The sequence below is a fragment of the Drosophila biarmipes genome, chromosome 3L, assembly GCF_025231255.1.
Source record: "Drosophila biarmipes strain raj3 chromosome 3L, RU_DBia_V1.1, whole genome shotgun sequence".
Lineage (NCBI taxonomy): Eukaryota > Metazoa > Arthropoda > Insecta > Diptera > Drosophilidae > Drosophila > Drosophila biarmipes.
Window position 1 is genome coordinate 23,714,142 of NC_066613.1, and position 24,049 is coordinate 23,738,190.

Genomic DNA, 24,049 nt, shown 5'->3' on the forward strand with positions numbered 1-24,049 from the left:
CTGTTGCTAAGGCGACTTGTTGTGTTTGTTTTCGGGCGGAGGTGGCTCGTTGCCGGTTCGATGACCTTGGAGGACTACTAGCCACTACCCACTGATGTGAAAGTTTATGTTTATTTATTGATCGATAGCGTTATCAATTCGATTGAAAATGACATTATAGATACAGAGATTAACAACGGTTTAGCAACAATAATAATAGTTACAATAATAATTACATAACGTCTCGCTCCTTCGATTGCGTTCGAATATACAAAATTCTAAAACACCCGAAATGTTTGTCAAAAAACAGCCTTAAGTTTATGTCCTATAACTTATGCAGCATGAGAGGGGGCTCTGGAGAGGGGTGAGGGCGGAAGGTGCGGGGGCGGGACGTGCTTGTATAGTGTAAAGCGCATTACAGTTCACAAAGTTGTACGTATAGAATTACAAAACATAGATGAGCGTTCCTCCCTCACAATAGTATCAATAGATTCGTATCAAAGAAATTGCACGTGTTTGATTTGACAATATTTAAATTGGCTTCTCGAGTGTGTTTTATGTCGTGTCTAGGTACGTTTAAGCGTTTCCATATATCATATACGGGCCTGTTCCGGTTCAAACATATCTCTTTCGAGCATTAATCAAGGAGAATTCAGCGAAATACCAAGATGTTAAAAAAATTTTTACATATCTATCCATTTGTCGATATCAAAGGAGTAGGGCAACCCGAAACAGGCCTGATAGTTCGTAATTATTGCGTAACTACATACCTACTGGTGTAGGCGAATATGCGTATTAAACATTACATAGCCTAGGGGCAACAGTAGTGATTGACTCTAGTTCTCTGCGGTTGGGATTCATTGGTCCTTGGGCCGCTCCACTCGCTACCTCTCGAACTGCAGCACATAGTCCTTGAGCGGACCGGGCAGGTTCAGGCGGTTGATGTTCTGGGCCAACTTGCGGTTCATCGCCTCGTAGATGGCCCAGCGGGACAGCTGCTTCAGGCTGCGCGGCCGACGATAGAGCGACGAGATCAGGGCTATCAGCTGCTCCGTCTTCTTGCTGGGCACCTGGGCCACGTAAAAGTTGTGCAGCGCCTTGAGGCAATTGAAGAGCGGCTCGTGCTGCATGGTCAGGTAGAAGAGGTGTATCACACGCGTGTACGTCGCGTGCGGATCGTTTAGGATGAACTCCTTCTTCGTGATCAGGATAATGTAGTAGAAAAGCAGGTAGCACGAATTGGTGCGGAACGAACTTCGGAAGGTGGCCAGCTCGTTGGAGAAGATGGCGGTGCCGGGCGTAGTCTTGCCGCTCAGCACAATATTGGGATCTGCCCCGTACTGGATTAGCGTCAACGTCAGCTCGTAGACGCATTCCATGTCGTGGCAGGTGCGCACATTCTGCACCATGTCCATCACCGCCTGCAGAATGTGCTGATATGTCTTATTGCAGTCCAGGCCGTGCTGAAGCAGCATCAGCAGGATGTTCTTGATGAAGTCGAAGTTTGTGCGCTTCTGGGCGTCGCAGTTGAGCGTAAAGTTCTCGCTCACCGTGAACACGAGCACGTGCAGCGGCTTGAGGTTGGCGCGGTAGGAGCAATTGGGATTGGCTCCATGCTGCAGCAGCATGCGGATGCAGTTCAGATAGCAGACCTGCAAAGAGGAATTAGCTCTGGGAGAAATGCGTTTTATTTTAAGTGCCAGACCTTCATTGAGTGCGTGAAATGATGCAGGTGATCCTTATTAATTAATGGCACTAGCAGAACCATGATGGGCACAGATCCATCTCTCCCGACGATGTTGGGATCCCCTGAAAAAATGCATGATTATTAAAATGAATGGTTCACAACTTATCCACTCACCATTTTCCTTGATGAGCATGTTTAACAGCTCGTAGCAGACTTCCCAATCCCGTAGATGTCGAAACACACAGGCCATGGCACTGTTTCCCGCCTGATTGATCGACTGTTTGGCCCCGTTCTGCAGCAGGAATCGAACTAGATGAAGGACGTCCCACTTGCTCCACTTGTCGTAGCCATAGCGAGCTTCCTCCAGGGCATAGCGCACTATCAAGGCGTGCAACGGGGTGTTTCCCAGGGAGTCGGGCGCGTTGATAAGCTCCTTGCAGCCACGTTCCAGCAGGATGCGAAGAGTGGCTAGGGTATCGTCCGCAGATTTGCGAGCAGCGAAGATAACTGATGGGATAATTATGGGTAATTTCTCTTTCAAAGTCTGTTTGAAACAAATCAAAACTCACCCACGTGCAGCAGGGTCATCTGCTGGGTGCAAGTCCGTACAGTTGTGATAGCGCCCTGATGGATGAGAAGCTCGAGGAATCGGCCGTCATGGAGCACGGCGTGGTGAATCGGGTAATACTCGTCCATGATGAGATTGATTTCCTCCGAGCGCGTTACTACCAGCTGCTGGACGCAATTCCAGGCGCCGCGTTCGCAGGCCAGGTGCAGCAACGGCTTTTTTACGCGGAAAGGGATCCATGGCTCCTCCATCTTCTGGGTCAGCAGGCTGAGCACGTTGTACTGATCCCCGTCGATGGCGTAGTAGAGGGCGTTCTGCAGCTTGGTGTTCAGCCGCTCGCTGACGTCGTCCACGTTGTTGTGCCACTTGCCGCTCTCCTCGCAGTTGCGAGTGTGGGCGCCGGGAAAGCACATCCTGGTGTCCACGTCGATACGAGCGCCGTGTCGCAAAAGCAGCTCCACGCACTCCTCGTAGCCACGCAGGGTGGCGATGTGCAGGGGCAGGGAGCAGGGCGAGCGGTTCACGTCCGGGCGGTGGCGGTGCAGAAGCCACTTGGTGAGATCGATGTGGTTGAGGCCAACGCTGCGCTGCAGGATGTTGTAGCCATAGTCGTCGTGCATGGCCAGGATGTTCTCGTTCTTGGGTATCTGGATGAGCAGGCTCTCGAGCGTCTGCAGCGACACCTTGGGGTTGGCGCGCAGGATGTCGAACAGCGTCTGGATGGTCTCCTCGGTGGCCTTCGACAGCTTGCCATCGCGATGCGAGAGGAGTGCGGATCCGGAGCGGAACACCTGGCTCACGGAGCCGCCCATGGCTTGGGCTCTTGTTTGTATTCCCTCCGGCCCACTAGCACCGCACTCTCATGCTCGATCCTCCTGCAACGCAGTTTCCGGGGAAGATCGGCCAACGGCAAAATGCGTATCAGTTCCGAAACCGTAAAAATCAATAAGAGCCCTGAAACATCCGCCCAGATCAGCACTGGACGACGGCTGGAAGGCGAGAAGCTACTCCGGAGGCTTCGGTCACGGAATTCCACATCCCTGTGGTGCGTTTACAGGCTAAATGCATCGCATCCGGACATTGGGATCGGGTTTATTTCCAAATTACAAAAACTTTTCGTTCTTCCTATGCTCTTGCTCTTCTTCTTCTTTTCGATATTGAACAGCTGTGGCAGGGTGTGTGGGAAGGCCTATCGGATATCGATAGGCGATGAAAGTACAGTGAACACTGTTAAGCTGTTTTCTTTCTTAAATATAACAAATAATTCAAAAAAATATAAAAATAATAAAATCTAACAAAAGAGCGTAAAAATCCAATAATTTTTTTCTTAAATGCAGTTTTCGATTAATATCAGTGTCGTTCGCAGCCTTTCTTCACTGTACCAAATTGGCGCCTAAAAATAAATAAGCGTCTGGGAAGTGTACAGAGTTTGCACGCCTAAAACATCAACGAAAACATGGCCAACCGCCTGGAGACCAAGTACGAGAACCTGAGCAGCGTCTTTCGGCTCAAGGGACACGACTACCAGAAACAGTTCTGCCACCTGTATGCCCACCGCCTGGCCGAGATGACGCGTCTCCTGACGCCTCTGGCTCAGAAGAAATGGGGCGGCAAGGAGCCCATCAAGAAGCTGTGCGAGCTGCGCGGCGAGCAGGACGTTCACTGCATCCTCATCGGCACCATCTTCAAGCACCAGGCCCACAAGCCCAGCATCCTAAGGGACATATCCGAGGAAAACCAGTTGGCGCCTCAGCCGCCGCGACAGAATTACTCGGATCCAGAGGACAAGATCGTGCTGGAGGACGAGCTGCAGCGCGTGCGACTCCAGGGCGAGCTAAAGGGCCAGCTCCTGGCCACCGGAGTTGTGTGCGCCGCTCTCGGGGGAACTGACAGCGAGGGATTCTTCAACGTGGAGGACATTCTCTTCTACGAAAGTGGCCCCCAGAAGCCACTGGCGACGCTTAAGAGAAGCCGACTTCTGGTGCTTGCCTCGGGGTTGGACCAACTACAGGCCCACAACTACGTGGAGGCCCTAAATCTTTTCCAGTACTGGCTAGCCGGCAGTCTGGGCAACGGCAAGGAGGCTGGCTCCATGGTGCGCCTCATCGTGGCGGGAAACTCGGTGAGAGCCAGTGCCGTGGCCCATGTTCCCACGCTCCAAGTGGCCCGCACTCAAGCGAACGCTAACGATACCGTTCAGGCCGTGACCCAGTTGGACCAGTGGTTCGCCGCCTGGGCACGCAGCCTGCCCGTGGACATTATGCCGGGAGCCTACGACCCGGCCAACTTCATGCTGCCCCAGCAGCCGTTCCACAAGTGCATGTTCCCGCAGGCCGCTCAGCTGGCCTCCTTCCAGTCGGTGACCAACCCCTACAACTGCCGGCTGGACGAGGCCCTTGTCGTGGGCACCTCCGGCCAGAATGTGTCGGATCTGCTGCGCAGCACCTCGTTGGACTCGCCCCTGGAGGCTCTCCGCTGCACCCTTACCTGGGGCCACATTGCACCCACCGCTCCAGACACTTTGGCCTGTTATCCCTACATCGACAGCGATCCCTTCATCCTGCGCGAGTGTCCGCACATCTACTTCGCCGGCAACTGTGAATCCTTCGCTACAGAGCTCCACGAGGACTCTAACCAGTCCAAGCGCACCCGCCTGGTGTGCGTGCCCAGCTTCAGCCGGACGCAGAGCGTGGCTGTGGTGGATCTGGACACATTGGACTGCCGCCAGGTCAACTTCAGCGTGGATGCAGAATGAAAAATACCATTAATATTAAGAATACACCTTGTTAAGTCTTGAGAATCACTGGTTTTATTCGCTATCCTAGTGCACCACCGGGCCCAGGGGTTCGCCCCGGATGTTGGCCAGGTCCAGGCGGGAGTCGATGGTCTCGTCTATCAGGCCGATCACGGCGATGTTGTCACCGCGGATGATGTGCAGCCCCAGGACGATCTGCTCGATGCCGGAGCTGGTGGAGAAGACGCGCTCATGGCACTCGTCGATGATGATGTTGATGGTCTGGTCGAATCCCTTGAGCGTCCCGATGAAGTTTCGTCCGTCCGCCGTGATGATGGACACTGTGTGGTTGATGTACGACTCCAATCCGGACATTTTTGGGCAGTCTTTTCGTAAAATTTGCGTCCCGTCGTCCAGGAAAATAAATACAAATTGTGAAAACGATTGCGACGCGCTCTTCGATAACGATAGCGATAACACTCAGAACAGCTGATTTGCTTCCGGTGCTCATGTAATCGGTGGTCCATATTTTATATTTTAGTTAAAAATTGAATTAAACTTTATAAAATGCTGCGTCGCCTTGTCCAAGTGGGTGCCCGGGAGCTGAGCCGCAGCCAGTCCACCGCCGCCGCTGCGGAGAAGTGGGATCTTTACGCCGGAGTGCTTGTGGAGCGCCTGCCCGTGGTCTCCAAGTCGCTCAATCCCCTGGAGAAACAGTTCCAGGATATGCTGTGGCGCGTGGAGTACGAGAACAGCCTGAAGTCCGACCACGAGCTGAAGCACGAGCGCGAGATCGTGCAGGCGGAGCTTATCAAGAAGGGAAAGATGCAGGTGGACATGGAGGACAGCGGTTCCAAGCAGACGGCCCAGGACCGCAAGGACGCCTACGTCGAGGAGCTGAAGAAGTTCCAGCTGGGCTCACGCACCACGCCCGATGACCAGGCCAACAAGACCAGCTCCACGGACCGCTGCCTGGAGGACACGCTCTACCTTCTCGTCCAGCAGAAGCTGGGCCAGCAGGAGCACCTCATCCTGCCGCAGGGCAAGCGGGAGGAGGGCGAGTCCATGCGCCAGACGGCCGAAAGGGTGCTCCGCGAGAGGTGCGGCCAGGAGCTGCAGGTCCTCTTCTACGGCAACGCCCCCGTCGGCTTCCACAAGTACAAGTACCCCAGCAACCAGCGGACGGAGAGCGTCGGCGCCAAGGTGTTCTTCTACAGGGCATCCCTGCGCTCGGGCCAGGTGGCGGAGAAGGTGGCCAAGTTCGAGTGGCTGCCCAAGGAGGCGCTCAACGGAAAGCTTAGAAATGCAGCCTACGCGGAAAGCGTTAACAAGTTCTTGTTGTAATCGTAATTGTTAAATCTGTTTTGATATCTAACGAAAAAATATAGATGCTTCTTGGATTGGGTATTAAATCTCTTTGAAATTCGGTTATGTACTGGGACTTAATGTTAAGTTTCCCGCCAAATAACACACCACACTTTTAACATTTTTAGACATGCAGCAATATATTTATTTTTGCAATTCACGGATTGTAAATATACGTTCAATACAGAGGCAAATATTTATTGTTTTGTTTTTCTTCGATTTTTTTTTTTGCTTTTTACTTTTTGAAAAAGTTTACTACTTTCGTTTCGAATACACGTAGAAACTGGAGAAAACACAAGGCTGGAGGCTGAATATTATGCATTTTTGGGTAGCAATAGTATCTTAAACTTTTTCATATTTCAATTGTATCTAGGTTCGTTACAGGTTACAGACATTCAATATGGAAAATTTGAGTTGCTCGATTACCGGAAGCTAAGCTTTTTATCTGTTTCTGCTCTTCAGGCGCAAGTTGCTCAGATTACTTTGACTATATCGTCGATTAAATATCTTCTCCGGCGGCCTGACGCCTGGCCAATACTCAAACTGAAACGTCCAAATTTAAGATACTTTCATCGGGGTGTGGTTAAATAAATGCGAAAACTATCAGTTGATTGATAAATATGTGTATTGCAAGGTGCTATTGTTGATTTTAGGTTCATTGTGGCATAGGTTCTTAAATAAGCATTAAACTGTTTGACTTATAGACTAAATTATCGAAAATAATGGTGTAAATATATAATTTTGTTTGTTTTTTTTTTTTGTGGTTTTGTTGGTTTTTAGAAATATACTTTAAATTGTAAGACATATGCTCAGGCGCCACTAAACAAGACAATGCAGGCTCTTTAGTTCTGGAACAGCGTTCGCGTAAAGTCTATGTAGTCCAGGGCATCCTTGATGGGCTGTCCGGAGCGCGGTTCGGAGAAGGGCTTCATGCGCTGCACGCAGTAGTCCGCCATGTCCTTGGTGAGGTTCTATAGGAAACAAAATGTTTATAGTATAAATAAATCTAGAGGAGCTATCCAGGACTGTTATACTTACGCAGTAGAGCTCCTCCTTGGTGACGTAGGGGCGGTCGGCGGCGGTGATGGCGCGGAAGGCATTCTCGATCTCCTCGTAGGACTGCACGTTCTCCGTCTCCTTGGAGATCATGAACGCGATGTATTCCTGCAGGGAGACGTAGCCATCACGGTTGGGGTCGACCACATCGAGGATGGCCTCGAACTCCGGGTCGGGCTGTCCCTCCTCCACCATGGGCAGGTCGTAGCCGAGGGCGCGCAGGCAGGACTTGAACTCCTGGTGATTCAGCTTGCCGCTCTTGTCCTTGTCGAAGTGCTTGAACATCATCGAGAACTCCTTGAGCGAGTCCTCGGAGACGCCCGAGTGGTTGCGTGCCTGGATCTGCTGCTCCAAATTGTGCTGCATGCGCATGGAAAGCTGGTCGAGTTGATCCCACTGCTGGGCCAGGCCCACTGTCGAGTGTTCCGTGTAGCGGTTGTCCAGGATCAGGTGCTCCTCCAGCAGGGCGCCCAGCTCCTCGATCTTCTTGAGGTCAACGCGACGGGCACGCACCTCGGTGGCCTTGACGCGAAGCGCCTCCAGTTGCTGTTCCAGGGAACCGGAGCCTTCCATCATGGACGTTCTGTGGGATTGGCGATGTGGTTGAGAGTTGGCGGACAAAATGAGCGTTCGTTAGTAGGGCACAATATCGAGTTAGGTCTCAAACAAATCAGAACGTTACAATGATATAATGCATAAGAAAAGCAAATCTTGTTAGAGGTCTGTTACGGGCAGCGAATATTATTTTCTGGATTCGGGCTTGCAACTAGTTTGTCTTCCCTTTGTTTTTTGTTTTTGGTTTTTGTACATATTTACAGGTGTCTGTGGGAGTTTGGGCGGGACGCGAGTTCAGGTCTTTGGGTTTAGTGTAGTTAAGATTGGTTGTTCTTTGAGTTTGAGTTCAGCAACTAATAAAGACGAAAGTTGTCTAATTGCTAGAAGCGAGTTAAAATAAGAAAAGCGCCAACGGAACGTTCAAAGTGTAATTGGAAAAGCTACTAGATTTGGTTAAACTCTTCGATCGAACAGAATAAGTATGATAGTAATTTAAATTGCTCGATTTCTACGTATTTTTCGGTATGCTACAGCAGTATCTTGCTCTCGATTCGCATGCTAAAGAGTTTAGTTTGTTCGTTAATTTTGAATAAGTTGAGGTGAGACCAAAAGAATAATGGAGAATCGGAACAGCACGTTGCCGGTATACAGATAAGATATACACTCTGATCGGGTATCGGGTGGGTCAGCTATCGGTGCTCTCGCTACTGCAACTAACTAAAACTAGGCCTTAGTCGCTCGTTGCTTCAGATATTTATTATCAGTGTGGATATATACGAGTATTTACAAGCCCTCGGGGCACGAGGCGCTAAGCAAGAGTTACGGAGAACAGAGTTATTCCCAAAGGTTAGTGGAGGCGCGCAGCTTGCTTGGGGAGCTTGGGGCTCCAACGCGAGTTAAGGAACCAAAAAGATCACAACAGAAAATAACAGAGTTCAAACGCAGAGCCAAGCCTGCTCGCTTAATTACCCTTGACGGTTATAACCCAGCATATAATATCTAGAAAATAGAATGGATCTTTCAGTTACGTAGTATTTCATGGGGGAAGAGAGTCGAGTAGAGACCACAAGACTTGTTTTCGGATTTGTGTGGATTGGGCTGGATGGGCTTATGGATTCGATCCGAAATAACCAACACACGACCATGTCCAGCATGGATTAATACCCCCGCCTGGCTACCAAGTTCCAAGTCGAACCCCACTCACCTTGTCTCTGTGAGCCACTGGTGGAAGAGATTGGCGTGCTTGGCGAACTCCTTGCGCAGCTTGTCGTTCTCCTCCTGGCGCTTGGCCTCCTTGGCAAGTTCCCCATCGCGTTCCTCTATGATCTTTTGCAGGTTACGCCAGGTCTCCTCAAGAGCTTCCATGGTGAACCACGTGTAGGGGTTGGGTCCAACATTAAAGCTCTTGATCTTCTGGTCGAGTGCTGCCAATGCCTTGAAGTCAGCTTCGGCCGACGAAAGGGACGCCTGGAATTGGGCATGGGCGTCGCGCAGGGCGCGGATTTCTTCGATCGAATTGCAGCGAACAGGATCTGTGAGATCCTCCTCGGCATTTTCGAACCAAGAATTGAAGGCCGAAGCTTTCTTGGCAAATGTCAAGTAGAGTTCCTCGATCTGGCGGAACTGCTCCTGCATGGCCAGCAGTCGCTGCTTGCGCGTGTCGGAGGCGTCGCGCAGCTTCTGCCATCTGGCGATGACGTCTCCATGACGCTTGAGGATGGCCGGCGACTGGGCGTGGCTGGCGTTGATCAGTTGGTCCTTTAGTGCCGTGATGTTGTGGATGCCCTCCTGCTCGAAGGCATTGAGACCTGCCAAGGAACACACGTGAGTAAAAAGGGAAACCAGACAAAGTTTCACTCAATCTTACCTGCATCGAATGTCTCCTGCTTGGTCAACAGCGTCTGCACGGTGGACAGGTCGCGTCCGAACTCGTCGGAGCGCACATAGTTCTCCTTGTCGTCGATCCAGCTCTCGACCACATCGGCCTTCCACATGAACTGCAGATAGGCCGAGTTGTCCAGCAGGGCTCCCTTGCGGCGGGCGGCCAGGGCGGACAGGTTGTCCAGCTTGAGGCGCAGTTGCTGGCAGCGCTGAGCAATGGACTCGCCATGGTGGTTCTTGGCCTCCACCAACTCACTGCCCTGGTCACAGATCAAGGAGCAGCGGTCCTTGTGGGCAGTGAAGTCAGTCTCGAAGGCGTCGTGCTTCTTCAGCAAACCTTGGACGGCTGCCATGGAGTCACCGTAGTCCTCGACGGACAGCAGCTGCTGCTTCTCGGTGATCCAGGCCTCCTCCTCCTCCACCTGGGCGAGGAACTGCTGGTAGGTCAGCGACTCGTCCAGCTTCTGTCCTCGCGTGGCAGCCAGGTTCTTAAGCTCGGCCCAGGCCTGATTGAGGGCCTTCAGGCGCTGCTCGATCTCCGGCACACCGAGGTTGGACACGTCCATCAGCTTCTCGCCAGCCTCCTGCACAGCCTGAATGGCCGGCTCGTGGGAGCCCAACTCGGCCTCCAAACGCTTGTGCTTCTTCTTGAGGTTCTGGACACCGGTCAGATCGCGACCATAGTCGTCGGAGCCGACAAGCAGCTTCTTCTCCTTGATCCAGCTCTCCTCGTCGGCGATGTCGCGGAAGAACTGGTGCAGGGTCAGGGCCTCGTTGAGGCGGGCCTGGCGATGGGCCGCCAGGTTGCAGATGCGCTCGTAGCGCTCATTGATGCTCTGGCGCTTCTCCTGGATGCCGGCAGTGTCGAACTGGCCGCTCTCCACCAAGGAATCGGCCTGGTTGTTCATGTCCTTGATGCGGTCTTCGTGCGCCACGATATCCGCCTCGACCAACTGATGCTTCTTCATGAGGTTTTGGACAGATGCCAAATCCTTACCAGAATCCTCAGTGGTCAAAAGACTCTCGACCTCGCCCAACCAGAAGTCCAAATCCTTGACAGCAGCGATATAGGTGCGCTGCTTGTTCGCCTCCTTCAGTTTCAGCGACTTCTCGGTCGTCTTGTGGGTGAGGTACTCCCACTGATCGGCGATCTGCGTCAACCGCTTCTGCACCGCGTCCTCTGACCCGCTGCACTGCTTCTTGTCGATCAGGTTGCCGCCCATGGCCAGCACGCTCTGGATGCGATCGGCGTTGGCCGCCAGTTCGGCCTCGAAGGCCTGGTGCTTCTGGTGTTTCGACTGGATGTTGGCCGGATCCTTGTAGCTCTCCTCGGTGGCCAGCTGCAGCTTCTCGGCGATCCAGTTCTCGATCTCATCGGCGTCGCGCGAGAACTGCTGCAACGTCTGTTCGTCTCCCAGCCGGGAGCGCTTCTCGATCAGACCCTCCTTCAGGTGGCGCCAACGCTCCAGCACCTGCTTGCGCTTCTCGTCCACCAAATTGGAGGCGTAGTGGTTCTGGGCGATCAACTGATCGGCCACCGTCTGCAGGGCCGCAATCTTCTGCTCGTGCCCATTGATGGCCTTGTCGAAGTCCTCGTGCTTCTTGATCAGCGCCTCCACATTGCCGCCGGCATTGGCATCGTCGTCCGCATTGAGGAAGGCCTCGCGGGCCGACATCCAGGATTCGGCCAACTCGCAGTCACGCATGTACAGCTGCAAATCCAAGTTCTGCTCCAGCTGCAGCCGGCGCTCGGTCCATGCCTTCTCCAGGTCCTCGCGCGCCTTGGCCAGATCCTCGATCTTCTCCTTGATCTCCGGCGAGGCGTAGTGGTTGGCCTGCAGCAGCTCGTGTCCGAACTGCTCGAAGGCGCCGAAGGTTCCGGCGCGGGCATCGATCTCCGTGCGATGTTCCTGCGGGAATTCATGGAGAAATCGGATTAGTTTTGGCTATACAGTTTGGGATTGGTAACGCCGGGTTAGAACAACATTGCAACGCTGGCGGGCTGGCCGCTGAGAATCAATTGCAGCAGCGCCGAATTAGTCAAAAGTAACAAACGTGGAACGAAGTTAAACTGAACAATTCGGTGGATAAACTGGGTAAAACGTGAACGGAGCTTGGATGTTTGATGATGATGAAGGTATGTTTCGGAAAGCTGTATAGTTTGATTTGATGACATAAAGCTTTATACAAAAGATGTCGTGGTTTTATAATCTTTGGAGCTTAGGTCACAGGATTATTCGTAACAAACCGGAACAATTTCTCTAAATACAATCGAAGGAAATTTTGTATTTTAAATATTTTTGTTAGATTTAAAGCTTTTATGACCAAAGTTTTACAAAACGTTGTTATATATACCATATATGATTCATAGTGAATCTTGCCAGAAGTGCTCTTAAGTTCAGGTCAGAAACATAGAGTCTTTAGTGAGATCCCAGTGTGAGGGTTAATTTTGATGACGGCCCAGTGGGTGTAAGCATATATTAGATAAGATAACAGGAAACTTGGCAACAGGTGACCAAGAGAACAAGGTATGTGTGTGCGAAAGGAAAAGCTGAAGCCGTAGATATGGTCTGATGTTTGTACATGAAGGGTATTCACACTGATCGAATAAAGATAAAGGAGGAATTTCAAGTACCCTATGATGTACACATGTTTTGGAATGGATGATACGAGCATGTTCTGATCAAAGGCGAGCACACACATAAACACAACGAAACACGGATCTGCATTGATGGTGGTTAGCGAAGGATCTACCTCGTCGCCGGATGGAGATGTGATGCTGGTGGTCGAGGCGAAGGCCCTTGGAGCCGAGCTGCTGCCCACTGTGAACTCAATCTCGGCACGGCGTGCCTGCGATTGGTATCGTATTGGTGTGATTGATTGGTTTTTGGGGGATTGGAATGTAGAAACACAACCATGGGAGGGTTTTGGATGTTGTCATGAACCATGAACCGTGGCAGTTGTAGTTGTCGATTGTACGTTGTTCGTTTATGACATGACACGAACCAAAAAAAAAAACAAAACCAAAAGACAAGGTATATAGTCGAGAAAATATGAAGGATACATCGGTCTGCAGTTCAAAGAATGTTAATACTTAAAGGGAATATAAATAAATACAATACCCGAAATGGTTTTCACTTTCTATTTTTACCAGAAAATATTATTTTTATTCTAACTTCAGGAAGTGAAAACCCTACAGGTTAAATGCTTCTCTAATTCATGAAATTCCTAGTTTATCTGTTAGGTGTATCCCCCCTTCGACATCCTTACCTGATGACGCTCGATCAAAGCCTCGGCTCCGGTCACATCGTTGGCCAGCTCGTCGGAGGTGACCAGACTCATCATCGAGTTGATCCAAGCCAGCAGATCGCGGTAGTCGCTGAGGAAGCGCTGCAGATCGTACGAGTCCAGCAGCTTCTCCTTGCGGGCAGTGGACTTGGTGATGATCTGGTCCCACATCTCGTTGATCTCCTTCTGCTTGGCGTACGTCTGCTCGGCGGTGTCCGGATGCGACTGCATCAGCCTGTTGGCGGTCTCGTCCAGCTGACGGATCTTGTCCCGCAGAGCGGCCAAATCACGCTCCACGCCTTCGTGCTTGCGCTGCAGGGTCTGAACACTGCGCAGATCCTTGCCCAAGTCGTCGTTATTGAGGGCATTGGCCTTCTCGGCGATCCAGTCCTTGGTCTCGTCGATGTCGCGGTGGAAACGCTGAACCTCGTGGGCGGAGCCCAGCTGGCTGGCCTTTTCGGCAGTCAGCGTCTGCAGGTTGTTCCACTTCTCGTTCAGGTCCTGCATCTGGGTCTGGATCTTCAGGGCGGCCTCCGTCTGTCCCAGCGAGGTCAGCTGCACGGCAATCTCGTTCATGTTGGCCAATCGCACCTCGTTGGCCTTCAGGTCGTCGTTGAAGTCGTCGAACTTCTTTTGGAGCACCTCCACCTCCTCCAGATCCTCGCCGACAACATCGGCCACCTGGGCGTGGTTCTCCTTGTCACGGATCCACTGGGCCAGGTCGGCAGCCTCACGCACCAGGACGTAGGCCTTCACGGTCTCGTTCAGCTTGTTCTGACGCTCGCGGGCGAGGGCCAGCAAGTTGTCGTACTGCGAGTTGATCTGGTTCTGGCGCTTGGCGATCGAATGGTTGTCCACCAGGTTCTGCTGCGAGGCACTCAAACCGGCCTCGATCTTCTTGATGTAGGCGGCCGGGACGAAGCCCTGGCGATCGTTGACCTCAACCTTCCACCAGTCCTTGTTGTTCGAGTTGAGCAGAGTCAAAACATCACCCTTCTTCATCGACACCTCACGTGGGGATTTCTCCGTGTAGTCGTAGAGGGCCACCACGCACTCCTTGCCGGTGATGTCCACAACGGGCGTCTCCTGCTGGCGACAGTTCTTGGCCTGCTCCTGCAGCGCCTGGATGGTGTTGCCGAAGGCCTCCAGATCGGAGACCAGAGCCTCGTGCTTCTTGAGCAGAGCCTCCGAGGAATCCTCGTCCTTGCCGTAGTCACTGCCAGTGGCGATGGGCTCCTTCTCGCGCATCCACGACTCTGCCTCGTTGGCATCGGCAAAGTACTGGTGAGCCTGCAGGGAGTCGTCCAAATCCTGCTTGCGCTGGCTGGACTTCTCTTTAAGCGTGTTCCACTGCTCCTGGAGGGCCTCCAGGCGCTGACGAATGTCGTCGCTGGCGAAGGGCTGATCCTTCAGCATGTTCTCGCCCGAGCTGATCACATTCAGCAGCCTGGCTTCGTGGTTGTTGATCTCGGCGAGCACAGCCTGGTGCTTCTTGATCAGATTCTGCACACCAATCAAGTCACGACCGCGGTTCGTGGATGCGGCAATGGGTTCCTTCTCGCGGATCCAGGCAGCCTCGTCCTCCAAGTCGCGGAAGAGCTGCTGCACCTGGAGCGAGTCGAGAAGATGCTGCTTCCTCTCGCCCATGGGGGCAGCTAGAGCGGCATAGCGAGCCGAGAGATTGCCCTCCTTGTTGCGGATGTTGTCCGCATCAAAGTGGCCGGACTCGATGAACTTGTTGGCTGCCACCTTGATACTCTCAATACGATCCTGGTGGGCCATCACATCGGCCTCAAGTAGGGCGTGCTTCTTCTGCAGATTCTGGACGGAGGTCAGGTCCTTGCCGTGATCCTCGGACAATAGCTGGCCCTCGATCTCGCTCAGCCACAGCTCAATGTCCTCGATGGTGCGGTTGAACTGCTGCTGCTGGCAGGCCTCGTTCAGCTTAGTTCCCTTCTTGTCTGAAGCCTGGACGAGGGTCTCCCACAGCACCACGATCTCCTGCATGCGGGTGTTGATCTGGTCAGCGGCATAGTGCTCCTTCTCGATCAGCTCGGTGCCCACGTTGGTAATGTCCTCGATGCGCGACTTGTTGGCATTCAGCTCGTGTTCGAAGTTCTGGTGCTTCTGCATCTTGCCGTTCAGGTTGGTGGGATCCAGATAGCTGTCATCAGTGGCGAACTTCAGCTTCTCGCTGATCCAGCCCTTGGTCTCGTCGCAATCGCGCTCGAACTGCTGGTAGCGGTTGGAGTCCTCCAGCAGCTGGCGACGCCTCGAGGACTTCTCCTGGAGGGCAGCGCGACGGGCAAGGAGCATCTGGCGGCGCTGGGCCACATCGTCGGCGGCATAGTGCTGGCCATCGATCAGCTTGGTGGCAAAGATGTCCAGAGCCTTGATCTTCTCCTCCTGGGCGGCCAGACTCTTCTCGAAGTCCTCGTGCTTCTTGATCAGCGCCTCGACGGAGTCCAAGGAATCACCAAGGTCCTCGTTGGCCAGGAAAGCCTCCTGCTTGGCCATCCAGGTGTCAGCTTGCTCTGTATCGCGGTAAAACAGCTGCAGATCCATGCACTGCTCGTAAAGGATGCGACGATCCTCCCACAGTGACAGCAGCGAGCTCTTGTCGTTCTCCAGAGCCGCCAACTTCTCCTGAATCTCAGCGGCGGCATAGTGCTCCCGCTCCAGCAGCTTCTGTCCGGACTCTGTGGTCAGCTTGAAGCTGTCCTCGCGGGCATCAATCTCGCCCTTGTGCTCCTGGTGGCGCTCCAAAAGGGCCTCTGCTCCAGCCACATCCTTGGCCAGTTCGTCGGCCGAGATGATGGCCTTCATGCCATTAATCCAGGACACGAGGTCACGGAAGTCGGCGAGGAAACGGTGCAGGTAGTAGGATTCATCCAGCTTCTGCTTACGCTCACGGGCCTTGGTGGTGAGACTCTGCCAGTAGTTGGCGATCTCGGCCTGTTTGTCGCGGATCTGGTCGCTGTGATCGGCGTGGATGGAGCACAGGCGCTGGGCCTCGGCTCCCAGGGTGGAGACCTTGTCCTCCAGGGCGGCCAAATCGCGCTCCACTCCCTCGTGTTTGCGCTGCAGTGCCTGAACACTGGCCAAATCCCGGCCATAGTCATCGGACGAGAGCACCACATCCTTCTCGGCAATCCAGGCGACGGTTTCGTCGGCATCGCGGTTGAAACGCTGGATCTCGTGGGCACCGAAGAGCTTCTCCTGGCGCACAATGGCCAGCTGCTTCAGGCGCTGCCAGGCCTCGTTCAGCTCCTCCTTGCGCTTGGTGATCGTATCGCGCTCTGGATGACCGTCCTGCACCAACTTGTCGGCCAGCTGGTTGACCTCAGTCACGCGGTACTCCTGCGAAGCCATGTCCTTCTGGAACTCGTCGAACTTGCGCTGCAGCACCTCCACATGCTCCAGATCCTGGCCGAACTCGTCGGCGGTGACAAAGGTCTCCTTGTCCTTGATCCAGAACATCACCTCCTCGCACTGACGAAGGAACTGCACCAGGACAAGAGCCTGCTGCAGCTTAAGGCCCTTCTCGGCTAGGCGGCTGAGGAGCAGCTCCCACAGCTTGTGCAGTTCGTCGAGGCGAACCTGGATCGACTCGGAGGCAAAGTGCTGCTGGTTGATCATCTCCTGGCCGGTGTTATCGAGCGAGACAATGGCGTTGCTGTGCGCCGACACCTCGGCCTCAAAGGCCTGGTGCTTCTGGATCTTGGCCTGCAGATTGGTCGGATCGCGGTAGCTCTCCTCGCTGGCCGCCTGCAGCTTCTCGTGGATCCATGACTCCAACTCGTCGGCGTCCCGCTTGAAGTACTGGAAGCGGCGCGAGTCCTCGAGCTTCTCACGCTTCTGGCGCGTCTCGATCTTGAAGTCATTGTAGCGCGACAGGACCTGCTCACGTCGCTCCTGGATGTCCTCGACAGTCTCGAGGATCTTCACCTCTTTGGGTGTGAAGTTCTCCATTTTGATGGTTCGTTTACTTGGCTAGTTTCTTTAGTGTTTCGTTCGTTTCGATATTGATATTGCTGCAAAGAGATGATTATTATTATATTATATTATATTTTGTATATGTTTATGTTTTATACTATACCTTAAGCTTCTTTGGGCGCTGGTTTATTTTAATTTAATACTGCTACTGGTGCTTCCTCTTCATTAAATGTTTGACCGTGCACAACTGCAAAGGAAGTGGAGGGGGAATAATTAGCTTAATTCGGTTTAATCAGCGCAAAAACACAACCACAGCCTCATTCAATTACTTAATCGTTAGGTCATTCACAGATGGAAACACACACACTCATGGCAATAAATATAAAACAGTCGTGGCTGGCATTTTAAAAACTTGACTATCTTCAAAGCAGTTTGGAGATTTCTCAACGAGTTCTGGGGTATAATCACACATTTAATAGTACTATATTTCATTCATTTGTTTCGTCATGATTATTTATGAAACTTATGTTATCCAGAATGGGGGAAATGCCAAGAAACCCAAGGTTTAACCACTTTTAGGAGTTTTTTGCACCATGGAAATAAAGTTCTTGTTTTATCGATATGATATTTTGACTTGTTTAAGTTTCTACAGAAATGTTATTATATTCTTCACATAATTCTCACATAGTTGCCAACTGCTCCCCAGGTCGATGATCACATCGATGGACAACCTCGTCCCCTTTTCGTAACCTCAACGTTCGCACACACTTCTCCACAGAAAACCTAACTAAAACTGCGAAAGTGACGCATTCTCCCGCTGATTAGGTTCCATCGCTATCTTATCGACTACATTCCCAATAAAGTGTAAAGCTCATTTCCGAGTTATTTTCAGCACAGAAATACAAAAAAGGAACGCTTTATTCGAAACATAAATGCTAAGTGACGTAACCAACAATTTTAAACTTAAAAATTATCAAGATCCCGCGATAAATCGGCCAGCATCTCCATGAAGAGATGCGACTTGGCCTCGTCTTCGTGGCTTTCGCTGGAGGCGTCGTGGCCTTCGGTATCCTTGCCGGAAAGAGAGAGTTGCTGCAGAAGATTGGAAAGGGTGCTCCACACATTTGGCGGCCAGTTTTCGGCAAAGAGAGGCATGAAGAGTTCGTTGAGCTGATCCGCTCGAATGGCCCCTGTTTGCAGCATAGATCTCAAGATCTTCTCCAGCATCCGAAAGCTGTCCGGATTGCGGCACATCTCCTCCACAAAACTGATGCTTAGCAGGCTTTCGAATATCCCGGGTGAAGCTTCACTGGCCATGAACTGCGGTGACCGCCACACCGAACAGCATGCTGAGACTAAATCCTCGTCGAGGAAGATCGGTTTCCTATTGATGACCAACTGCAGCAGGTGCACCAACCCAGAACCAATTAGGTGATAGAAAACTGTGGGCATTTGGGGAAACAGGACCGCCTGTTGGGATTTTCGAAGAAGTTCGGCCAGCTCCTCCCGGCTGCCCACATTATCCGGCCGCAAGCTGAGGCAGTGCAGCCACTGTTGCAGCTCGTAGAGCAGCTCCGACAGGCTGAAGCCCACATCCGGGCTGAGCTGGAGCTCACTGGTACCGCCGCCACCAGCAGCCGCTGCATCCGCCTTGTTCCTGTTCGAGTTGCACACCTTGGTGGCCAGCTCCTGGAGGTCGCCGTGGTAGAATGTGGACTGCAGCACGCTGGATTGCAGCCACTGTTGCAGCTGGGACTGAGCTTGGATGCGGGTTAAATGCGCGTATGTAGACCGCAGTACCACATTTGTGTTGGCGGGCAGAAGGGCCTCCAGGGACTGAGCTATCCGCCTGTCCAGCATCTTCGGCACCTGCTCCTTCCACCGCTGGCAGGCCGTCTCCCTCGCCTCTTGGAAGATCTGCTGCAGCTTCTGGTACACCTCCTCCTGCTTTGCAGAGCTGATCTCGTTAACTTGGGCATCAGCCGACGACTTCGACGGGAGCAGAATGTCTTGCTGGGCATCCTTCACCACGCACTTGAAGCTGCGCTCTGTGACGAACTCTATCAATCTCCTGGTGGAGGCGTTTTGGGCATGCAGGAAGGCATCGGCCAACTTGCGCTGCTGCTGCTCCGAGGGCGTTAGCTCGCTGGGAGCCATTGTCTCCTTGGAGGTGCCACTGCTACTCTGCTGCAGCTGCTCCAATCGGGTGGTTATGTACCGGAAGCGTCCACTCCTCGCCTGGCGAGAGGGCGTGATGCTCACCCGGAACTCTTGGAGAAAAGGACAGGCCACAGGCAGAAGTTCCTCCAGCAGGGGAGTATTCGATTTCTCGTGACAACGTAGGCCACTTAAGCAGAGATCTACAACGGAGGATGTACTGTGCTCCTGACCCCGGTGACTGTAGTAGCCATTGACCAACTGGGGATGTGCATCCAGCAGCCAGCCAATGCAGCTCCTGGCTATAAACACAGCTCCAGGTTGCAGTTTTTCCATGTACAGCGCGGCATATAGTCCGTAGAGCAGCTCCAAGGTGGCCAGCGAATCTGGCAGATGCAGGCTGACCAAATCGAGCATTACCAGGTATTGAACCAACCAGGGAAGCGTGATCAGCAGCTTTCCCTGCCGCATGGAGCGTTCGAGTAGCTCGCATAGATTGAAATCCGGGTGAAAGTGGCTGCGCAGCTGCAGCTGCTGTGGACAAAGATGAGGCGGAGCGGGATTGCCATGCTGCGTGGTCCCGCTGAAAGGCAAAACAGTCACATAGCCCAGGAATTTGGCCAGAATAAGCATGTTGGCCATCGCCTGGACGCGAACAATGTACGGTCCCTGCTGAGCGGACTGCTCCTCGGCACCCATATCCTCGGCCAGCTGGAGCAGGTCAAAGGTTGAGTCGTTGTGACGTACTAGCTGGACGAAAAGTGCCAGCTTCAGGTGCACCAGAAATGCCACCGATGAGCAGCATGCGATGAAATCGCGGAAGAAGGCCTGCGAGCGCGGAAACTGACCCTCCACACTGGAATTGGAGGTCACCAGGCGCTGGGCCAGTTTGTTGTGCCTGAGGGGATCCAACTTGAGGCCCAGTTCCTCGGGAGATTCGGTGGTCTCGGTGGCTGAGATCAGCAGCTGGCTGACAAACAGCTTGGCAAAGTGCGCCATGTTCACTGGGTGCTCCGATACCTTGAAGATTTCCCTAATGCGCGGCGCTAGCTCTCTGGCAAAGTTGAAAATGCGATTCAGGTGGCTCACCTCCCACTGCTTGAGGGCTTTGTAGAAGAGATCCCTCTGGGTCTTGAAGGCCCCGAACTCGTTCTGCGTAGGAAAGTTGTCTCGCGAATCCTTCTCCACGTGATAGTATACATTCTGCTGTGCGGATGAGGACGAGGTGTCCAGGGCGAAGGGTGTACTGGCCAGCTCCTGTCTCTGCTGGCAGGAGGTTTCCAGTTGCTGTACCATCCCCGCCGGCAGCAGGCTCAGTCTCTCGTTCTGGAGCAGCACCACCAAAGTCCTTTTGTCCAGCTGTAGGAGTAACTTTTGCTGGTTTTCCAGCAGCTTCAAGGCAAAGTACACGCAACTCTTGCACTGGGTGAGTCGCTCCAGGGCAGCGGGCGCATCTGATTGTGAAGGGGATTGTCCGAAGTCTCGTATATTAAGCAGCTGCAGCACAAAGCTCAGTTCACTCAGGATATTAGGCACAAGATTAAGGTCCATCAGCAGGCTGTAAATGCTGGACAGCAGCTGCAACTCGTTGGTATCGCTCACATCCTCTAGGCTAAAGGCCTCTCCGGCGAATACCTCGTCCTCGGGCGTCCTCTCCTGCTGACTGACATTCACAGGCGCCTCGCTCTTGATCTCCTGCTTGTTGAGCAACAGGGATTTGCGTGCCTCCATTTCCAGGGCGGCTCCTTGACTTCTGTCGAAGATTTCGCTGCTCTGCGAGATGCGCCACAGGTTATTGTCGTTGCTAAAGGAACTGGTGTCGCCAAAGGACGAGTTGGCCGAAACATTCTTGCTGATGGTCATGGGCAAGACACGGCGCCGCGGCTTGGACTGGGGTGTGGCTCCAGCTGCAGCTGCTGGATGCTGATTCGGCTGCTGTTGCTGGGGCGTGGTCTTCTTCTTGGATCGTTGCTGGCTTTGGTTGGGCGTGGTGGCCAGAAAGTCGCCCAGGCAGAAGCTGTGACCTCCTCCAGATGCTCCTCCTCCTCCTCCGCCGGCGCTTCGGTTCGGCGTGCTGCAAAACTGGCCACCACTACCGGGCATGGATCTTCGACCCTGCGGCTGCTGACGGGCTGGAGTTATGGAGGTCACACTGCCGCTGCTGCGGTTGAGGTTTAGGGATTCGTTCAGCTGGAGCTGCTGCTCTTCCCGATCCCTAGCCACATTGGCGGGCGGTGGCTTGGCCTGGCGGATGGGGGTCAGGGATTGAACGGGAGTCTCCGAACTCCTCGTGTAGAAGTACTGCTTTGTACTCTGACGCAGTGCCGCCAGGAAGTAGGCGGCAAAGTCCTCAAGGCTGCAGTTGGCATGCTGGGGATTGCCCCTGCCGCCCTTCTTAAAGTGGGCCACGAACTTCTGCTGCAGCTGGGGGCGCGGCACCTTCTCCAAGTGCACAAGCAGCTGCTGCAGATGCTCCTCTTCCGGCTTAGTCATTTCTATAGTATCTTGGAGTATCTGCGGGCATGATCTTTGCCTCAGCTCGAGCTATTTTTGACCTTTCGCCCTCCTTCAATTCCTCTTCTCTCCCTTTTTGTTTCCCTGCAACGGAAGAGGAGAGAGAAGGGAAATGTTGGCTCGGCTTTTCTGGGTTTTCGTTTTCTAGTTTTATTCTATTATTAGACTTGTTTGGATGGGTTGAAGTTGCAGGATTTCGATTTTCTCTGTTTTCGTTTCACATTGACATCACTTTAGCACACACACTAAACTAAATCAAAGTAAACTGCACGGAAGACATTACGAGTTATTAAATTTAGGCGGCGATGACCTCATCGCCGGTTATGAAAGCTATAAAATGTGAAATATTGGTTAGGATAGAAGGGTTATAGTTTAGGTTTAAGAGGCTATGTTTCGGGAAAGTGTATTGGTTTTGTAAAGAATTTTACAGATACTGTAGGATGATTTATTTTATACACATTTGGAAGCAAAAAGTTTGTTTTGATTTTGTTAACTACAATGTTACAGGTGTATACAATATAATAACCAAATGTTTATACTTAAAAGAACACATAAAATCCTACTTATACATTCTCTACTGTACTGTAGAGTTAACACAAACTACCAATAAAGTCTTAGATATGTTTGGAATTCGCCAATAGATTGAGTGAATTTCAAAAACTCGAAGATCTAAAGTAGAAATACTTGGTGTTTACTGGTAGTTACTAAGTATCTTTTACTGTACCCCCAAGATATCACAACAACAATTTAGCAATTACGATAAGGCAATAACAAAGTGCCCGGAATCCAGCAATAGATTACTTAATACTTCAGAAGACCCCGTGAAGAAGGGGTCAAAACAGTGACATCATTTCGGGGAGAGGGTGGGGTCACACATGCAGACAAACAAACAAACAACACACATTGCGGCAGGAAATTGAAATAAAGCAGAGGGAGATGGCAACAGCCCAGGGCTTGGCAGCCATACAAAGTTTGTACAACCGATATACAAACGCACATACACATGGGCAGGCAATTTAACTGTTTATCGCGGTGGCAAATAAAAACAACAACAAAACACAAGTGCCAGAGAGCCCACCTTAATCAAAAGGAGAGCGAAAGAAAACACACACACCACTCGCGAGTAGAGAGTAAGAGAGAAAGAGAGCGAAACATTAATTGAAGTGTCTATCAGAAAATAGCCGAGGATGACGTAATGCGTACGGTTTGGAATTATGAGCAATCATAGATGGGACCCCAAAAGCACCTACATACATACATATAAAGGGTAAAATTCGTTCGACTTGCAAACATGGGACCAACATCCTATGCACACACAGACCTTCGACAAAGTCAAGGACATTTCTCCCACCCAAAACAGGTTTTGGCAAATGTAAGGCAAACAATTTACTTTTTTTTATTACCCGCACTTAGGCTCTCTCGCAAACACAAACATGCCAAGAGAGTGGGAGAAAGCTCTCTCGCGCTTTCTCTCTGCTGAAGTTGCCGCACCACCACCAACATCCACCCCACCCCCCGATGACGTACACACACACACAGACTTCTGTACTCCTGCGTAACATACACACACATGCACAACTGGAGTACCAGATACTTTTTCTTCAATTGCAATTAGAATCCAGAATTTCTGAGGGAAAATCAAAGTTTTGATCACTAATTGAGCACTGGCATTGGACCTTCTCGATTTTCAGTCGCGGCCAAGACTTTTCTCTCACTTTTACCCTGTTTAATTGGATTTTGAGTCGCCTTCGAGGGTGTGGCGTTGACCCGAAAAATTTTCACTTCACACGCAAGCCGAATTTCAAGTGCAATTTGGACCCAACTACAGTTAGCTACGGGCGAAACCAGTTAAGCAACTTACACTTTGATGGTAAACGTGATCGTTCACTGTTAATTTATTAATTAAACTATTGATTTTTAGTAGTTTTTCGCAATTTTCACGGAGCGCCTCGATTTCACGCACGGAGCAATTTTTTTCAATATGTCGGCCGATCGGAGTGTGACCGCGGTCAATAATACCGTCCGAGGCAAAGAAAAATACTTTTAATACCATTTTTTTCTAATATCCCAAGCGGTCACTCCAAATTTATCGGTTTCAAAATGAGATTAAAGTTAAACATAATAATCTAGTATTATATTTCGCGTGACTTAAATTTTAATCAAATTATTTACGCATAAATACCTCCGAGTGAGATGAATCATCTATGTCCGAGGACACTTCCTGATCAGAGTTCATTATTTGATTCGAAAATGTAAGTATTTTGGCGCCCAACTACATTATATATCGATTAGTTCGATAATCTTTATGTTGCTTATTGACGCACGAACG

At 51.7% G+C, this 24,049-nt stretch overlaps 6 protein-coding genes across 9 annotated transcripts; 2 read left to right on the top strand and 4 right to left on the bottom strand.

Moving 5' to 3' along the window:
* Positions 1-97: 97 nt before the first annotated feature.
* Positions 98-3,392, bottom strand: LOC108035132 (ankyrin-3). Its single transcript, XM_017110573.3, has 4 exons — positions 2,236-3,392; positions 1,841-2,173; positions 1,685-1,788; positions 98-1,631 (listed from the first exon to the last, which is right to left on the bottom strand). The coding sequence occupies exons 1-4, from the start codon at positions 3,044-3,046 to the stop codon at positions 864-866; spliced, it is 2,016 nt and encodes a 671-aa protein (XP_016966062.1). The 5' UTR covers positions 3,047-3,392; the 3' UTR covers positions 98-863.
* Positions 3,393-3,541: 149 nt separating this feature from the next.
* On the top strand, positions 3,542-5,034 carry LOC108034799 (DNA polymerase delta subunit 2). The gene has a single exon (XM_017109800.2). It carries the CDS (start codon positions 3,691-3,693, stop codon positions 4,987-4,989), a length of 1,299 nt encoding a protein of 432 aa, XP_016965289.1. The 5' UTR covers positions 3,542-3,690; the 3' UTR covers positions 4,990-5,034.
* LOC108034801 (U6 snRNA-associated Sm-like protein LSm8) lies at positions 5,018-5,343 on the bottom strand. Its single transcript, XM_017109802.2, has one exon. The coding sequence runs from the start codon at positions 5,341-5,343 to the stop codon at positions 5,056-5,058; it is 288 nt and encodes a 95-aa protein (XP_016965291.1). The 3' UTR covers positions 5,018-5,055.
* Positions 5,344-5,416: 73 nt separating this feature from the next.
* On the top strand, positions 5,417-6,380 carry LOC108034800 (39S ribosomal protein L46, mitochondrial). Its single transcript, XM_017109801.2, has one exon. The coding sequence runs from the start codon at positions 5,536-5,538 to the stop codon at positions 6,310-6,312; it is 777 nt and encodes a 258-aa protein (XP_016965290.1). The 5' UTR covers positions 5,417-5,535; the 3' UTR covers positions 6,313-6,380.
* A 560-nt stretch (positions 6,381-6,940) lies between these two features.
* On the bottom strand, positions 6,941-23,723 carry LOC108034797 (spectrin alpha chain). Of its 4 annotated transcripts, XM_017109793.3 has the most exons (9): positions 23,582-23,723; positions 17,213-17,296; positions 13,096-17,147; positions 12,580-12,675; positions 9,812-11,735; positions 9,149-9,752; positions 8,914-8,943; positions 7,372-7,972; positions 6,941-7,304 (listed from the first exon to the last, which is right to left on the bottom strand). In XM_017109793.3, exons 3-9 carry the CDS (start codon positions 17,083-17,085, stop codon positions 7,176-7,178), a joined length of 7,374 nt encoding a protein of 2,457 aa, XP_016965282.1. In that variant the 5' UTR covers positions 17,086-17,147; positions 17,213-17,296; positions 23,582-23,723; the 3' UTR covers positions 6,941-7,175. The 4 variants fall into 4 exon arrangements, with proteins under 4 accessions (XP_016965282.1, XP_016965286.1, XP_016965285.1 ...); XM_017109797.3 differs by lacking the exon at positions 12,580-12,675; XM_017109796.3 differs by lacking the exon at positions 8,914-8,943.
* LOC108034798 (protein disks lost) lies at positions 17,924-23,720 on the bottom strand. Its single transcript, XM_050886429.1, has 2 exons — positions 23,582-23,720; positions 17,924-21,804 (listed from the first exon to the last, which is right to left on the bottom strand). Exon 2 carries the CDS (start codon positions 21,697-21,699, stop codon positions 18,013-18,015), a length of 3,687 nt encoding a protein of 1,228 aa, XP_050742386.1. The 5' UTR covers positions 21,700-21,804; positions 23,582-23,720; the 3' UTR covers positions 17,924-18,012.
* Positions 23,724-24,049: the final 326 nt, after the last annotated feature.

What these genes read in the sequence shown, in the direction of transcription:
- LOC108034800 (XM_017109801.2), top strand. Translation starts at nt 5,536, where the DNA reads ATGCTGCGTCGCCTTGTCCAAGTGGGTGCCCGGGAGCTGAGCCGCAGC.
- LOC108034797 (XM_017109793.3), bottom strand. Translation starts at nt 17,085, where the DNA reads ATGGAGAACTTCACACCCAAAGAGGTGAAGATCCTCGAGACTGTCGAG. An exon ending in CTTTGATCGAGCGTCATCAG is followed by an intron (nt 12,676 to 13,095) that starts GTAAGGATGTCG and finishes TACCAATCGCAG; the next exon opens with GCACGCCGTGCCGAGATTGA. An exon ending in CCAAGGAGGAGCTCTACTGC is followed by an intron (nt 7,305 to 7,371) that starts GTAAGTATAACA and finishes TGTTTCCTATAG; the next exon opens with AACCTCACCAAGGACATGGC.
- LOC108034801 (XM_017109802.2), bottom strand. Translation starts at nt 5,343, where the DNA reads ATGTCCGGATTGGAGTCGTACATCAACCACACAGTGTCCATCATCACG.
- LOC108034798 (XM_050886429.1), bottom strand. Translation starts at nt 21,699, where the DNA reads ATGACTAAGCCGGAAGAGGAGCATCTGCAGCAGCTGCTTGTGCACTTG.
- LOC108034799 (XM_017109800.2), top strand. Translation starts at nt 3,691, where the DNA reads ATGGCCAACCGCCTGGAGACCAAGTACGAGAACCTGAGCAGCGTCTTT.
- LOC108035132 (XM_017110573.3), bottom strand. Translation starts at nt 3,046, where the DNA reads ATGGGCGGCTCCGTGAGCCAGGTGTTCCGCTCCGGATCCGCACTCCTC. An exon ending in CATGCTCATCAAGGAAAATG is followed by an intron (nt 1,789 to 1,840) that starts GTGAGTGGATAA and finishes GCATTTTTTCAG; the next exon opens with GGGATCCCAACATCGTCGGG. An exon ending in ATTTCACGCACTCAATGAAG is followed by an intron (nt 1,632 to 1,684) that starts GTCTGGCACTTA and finishes TCCTCTTTGCAG; the next exon opens with GTCTGCTATCTGAACTGCAT.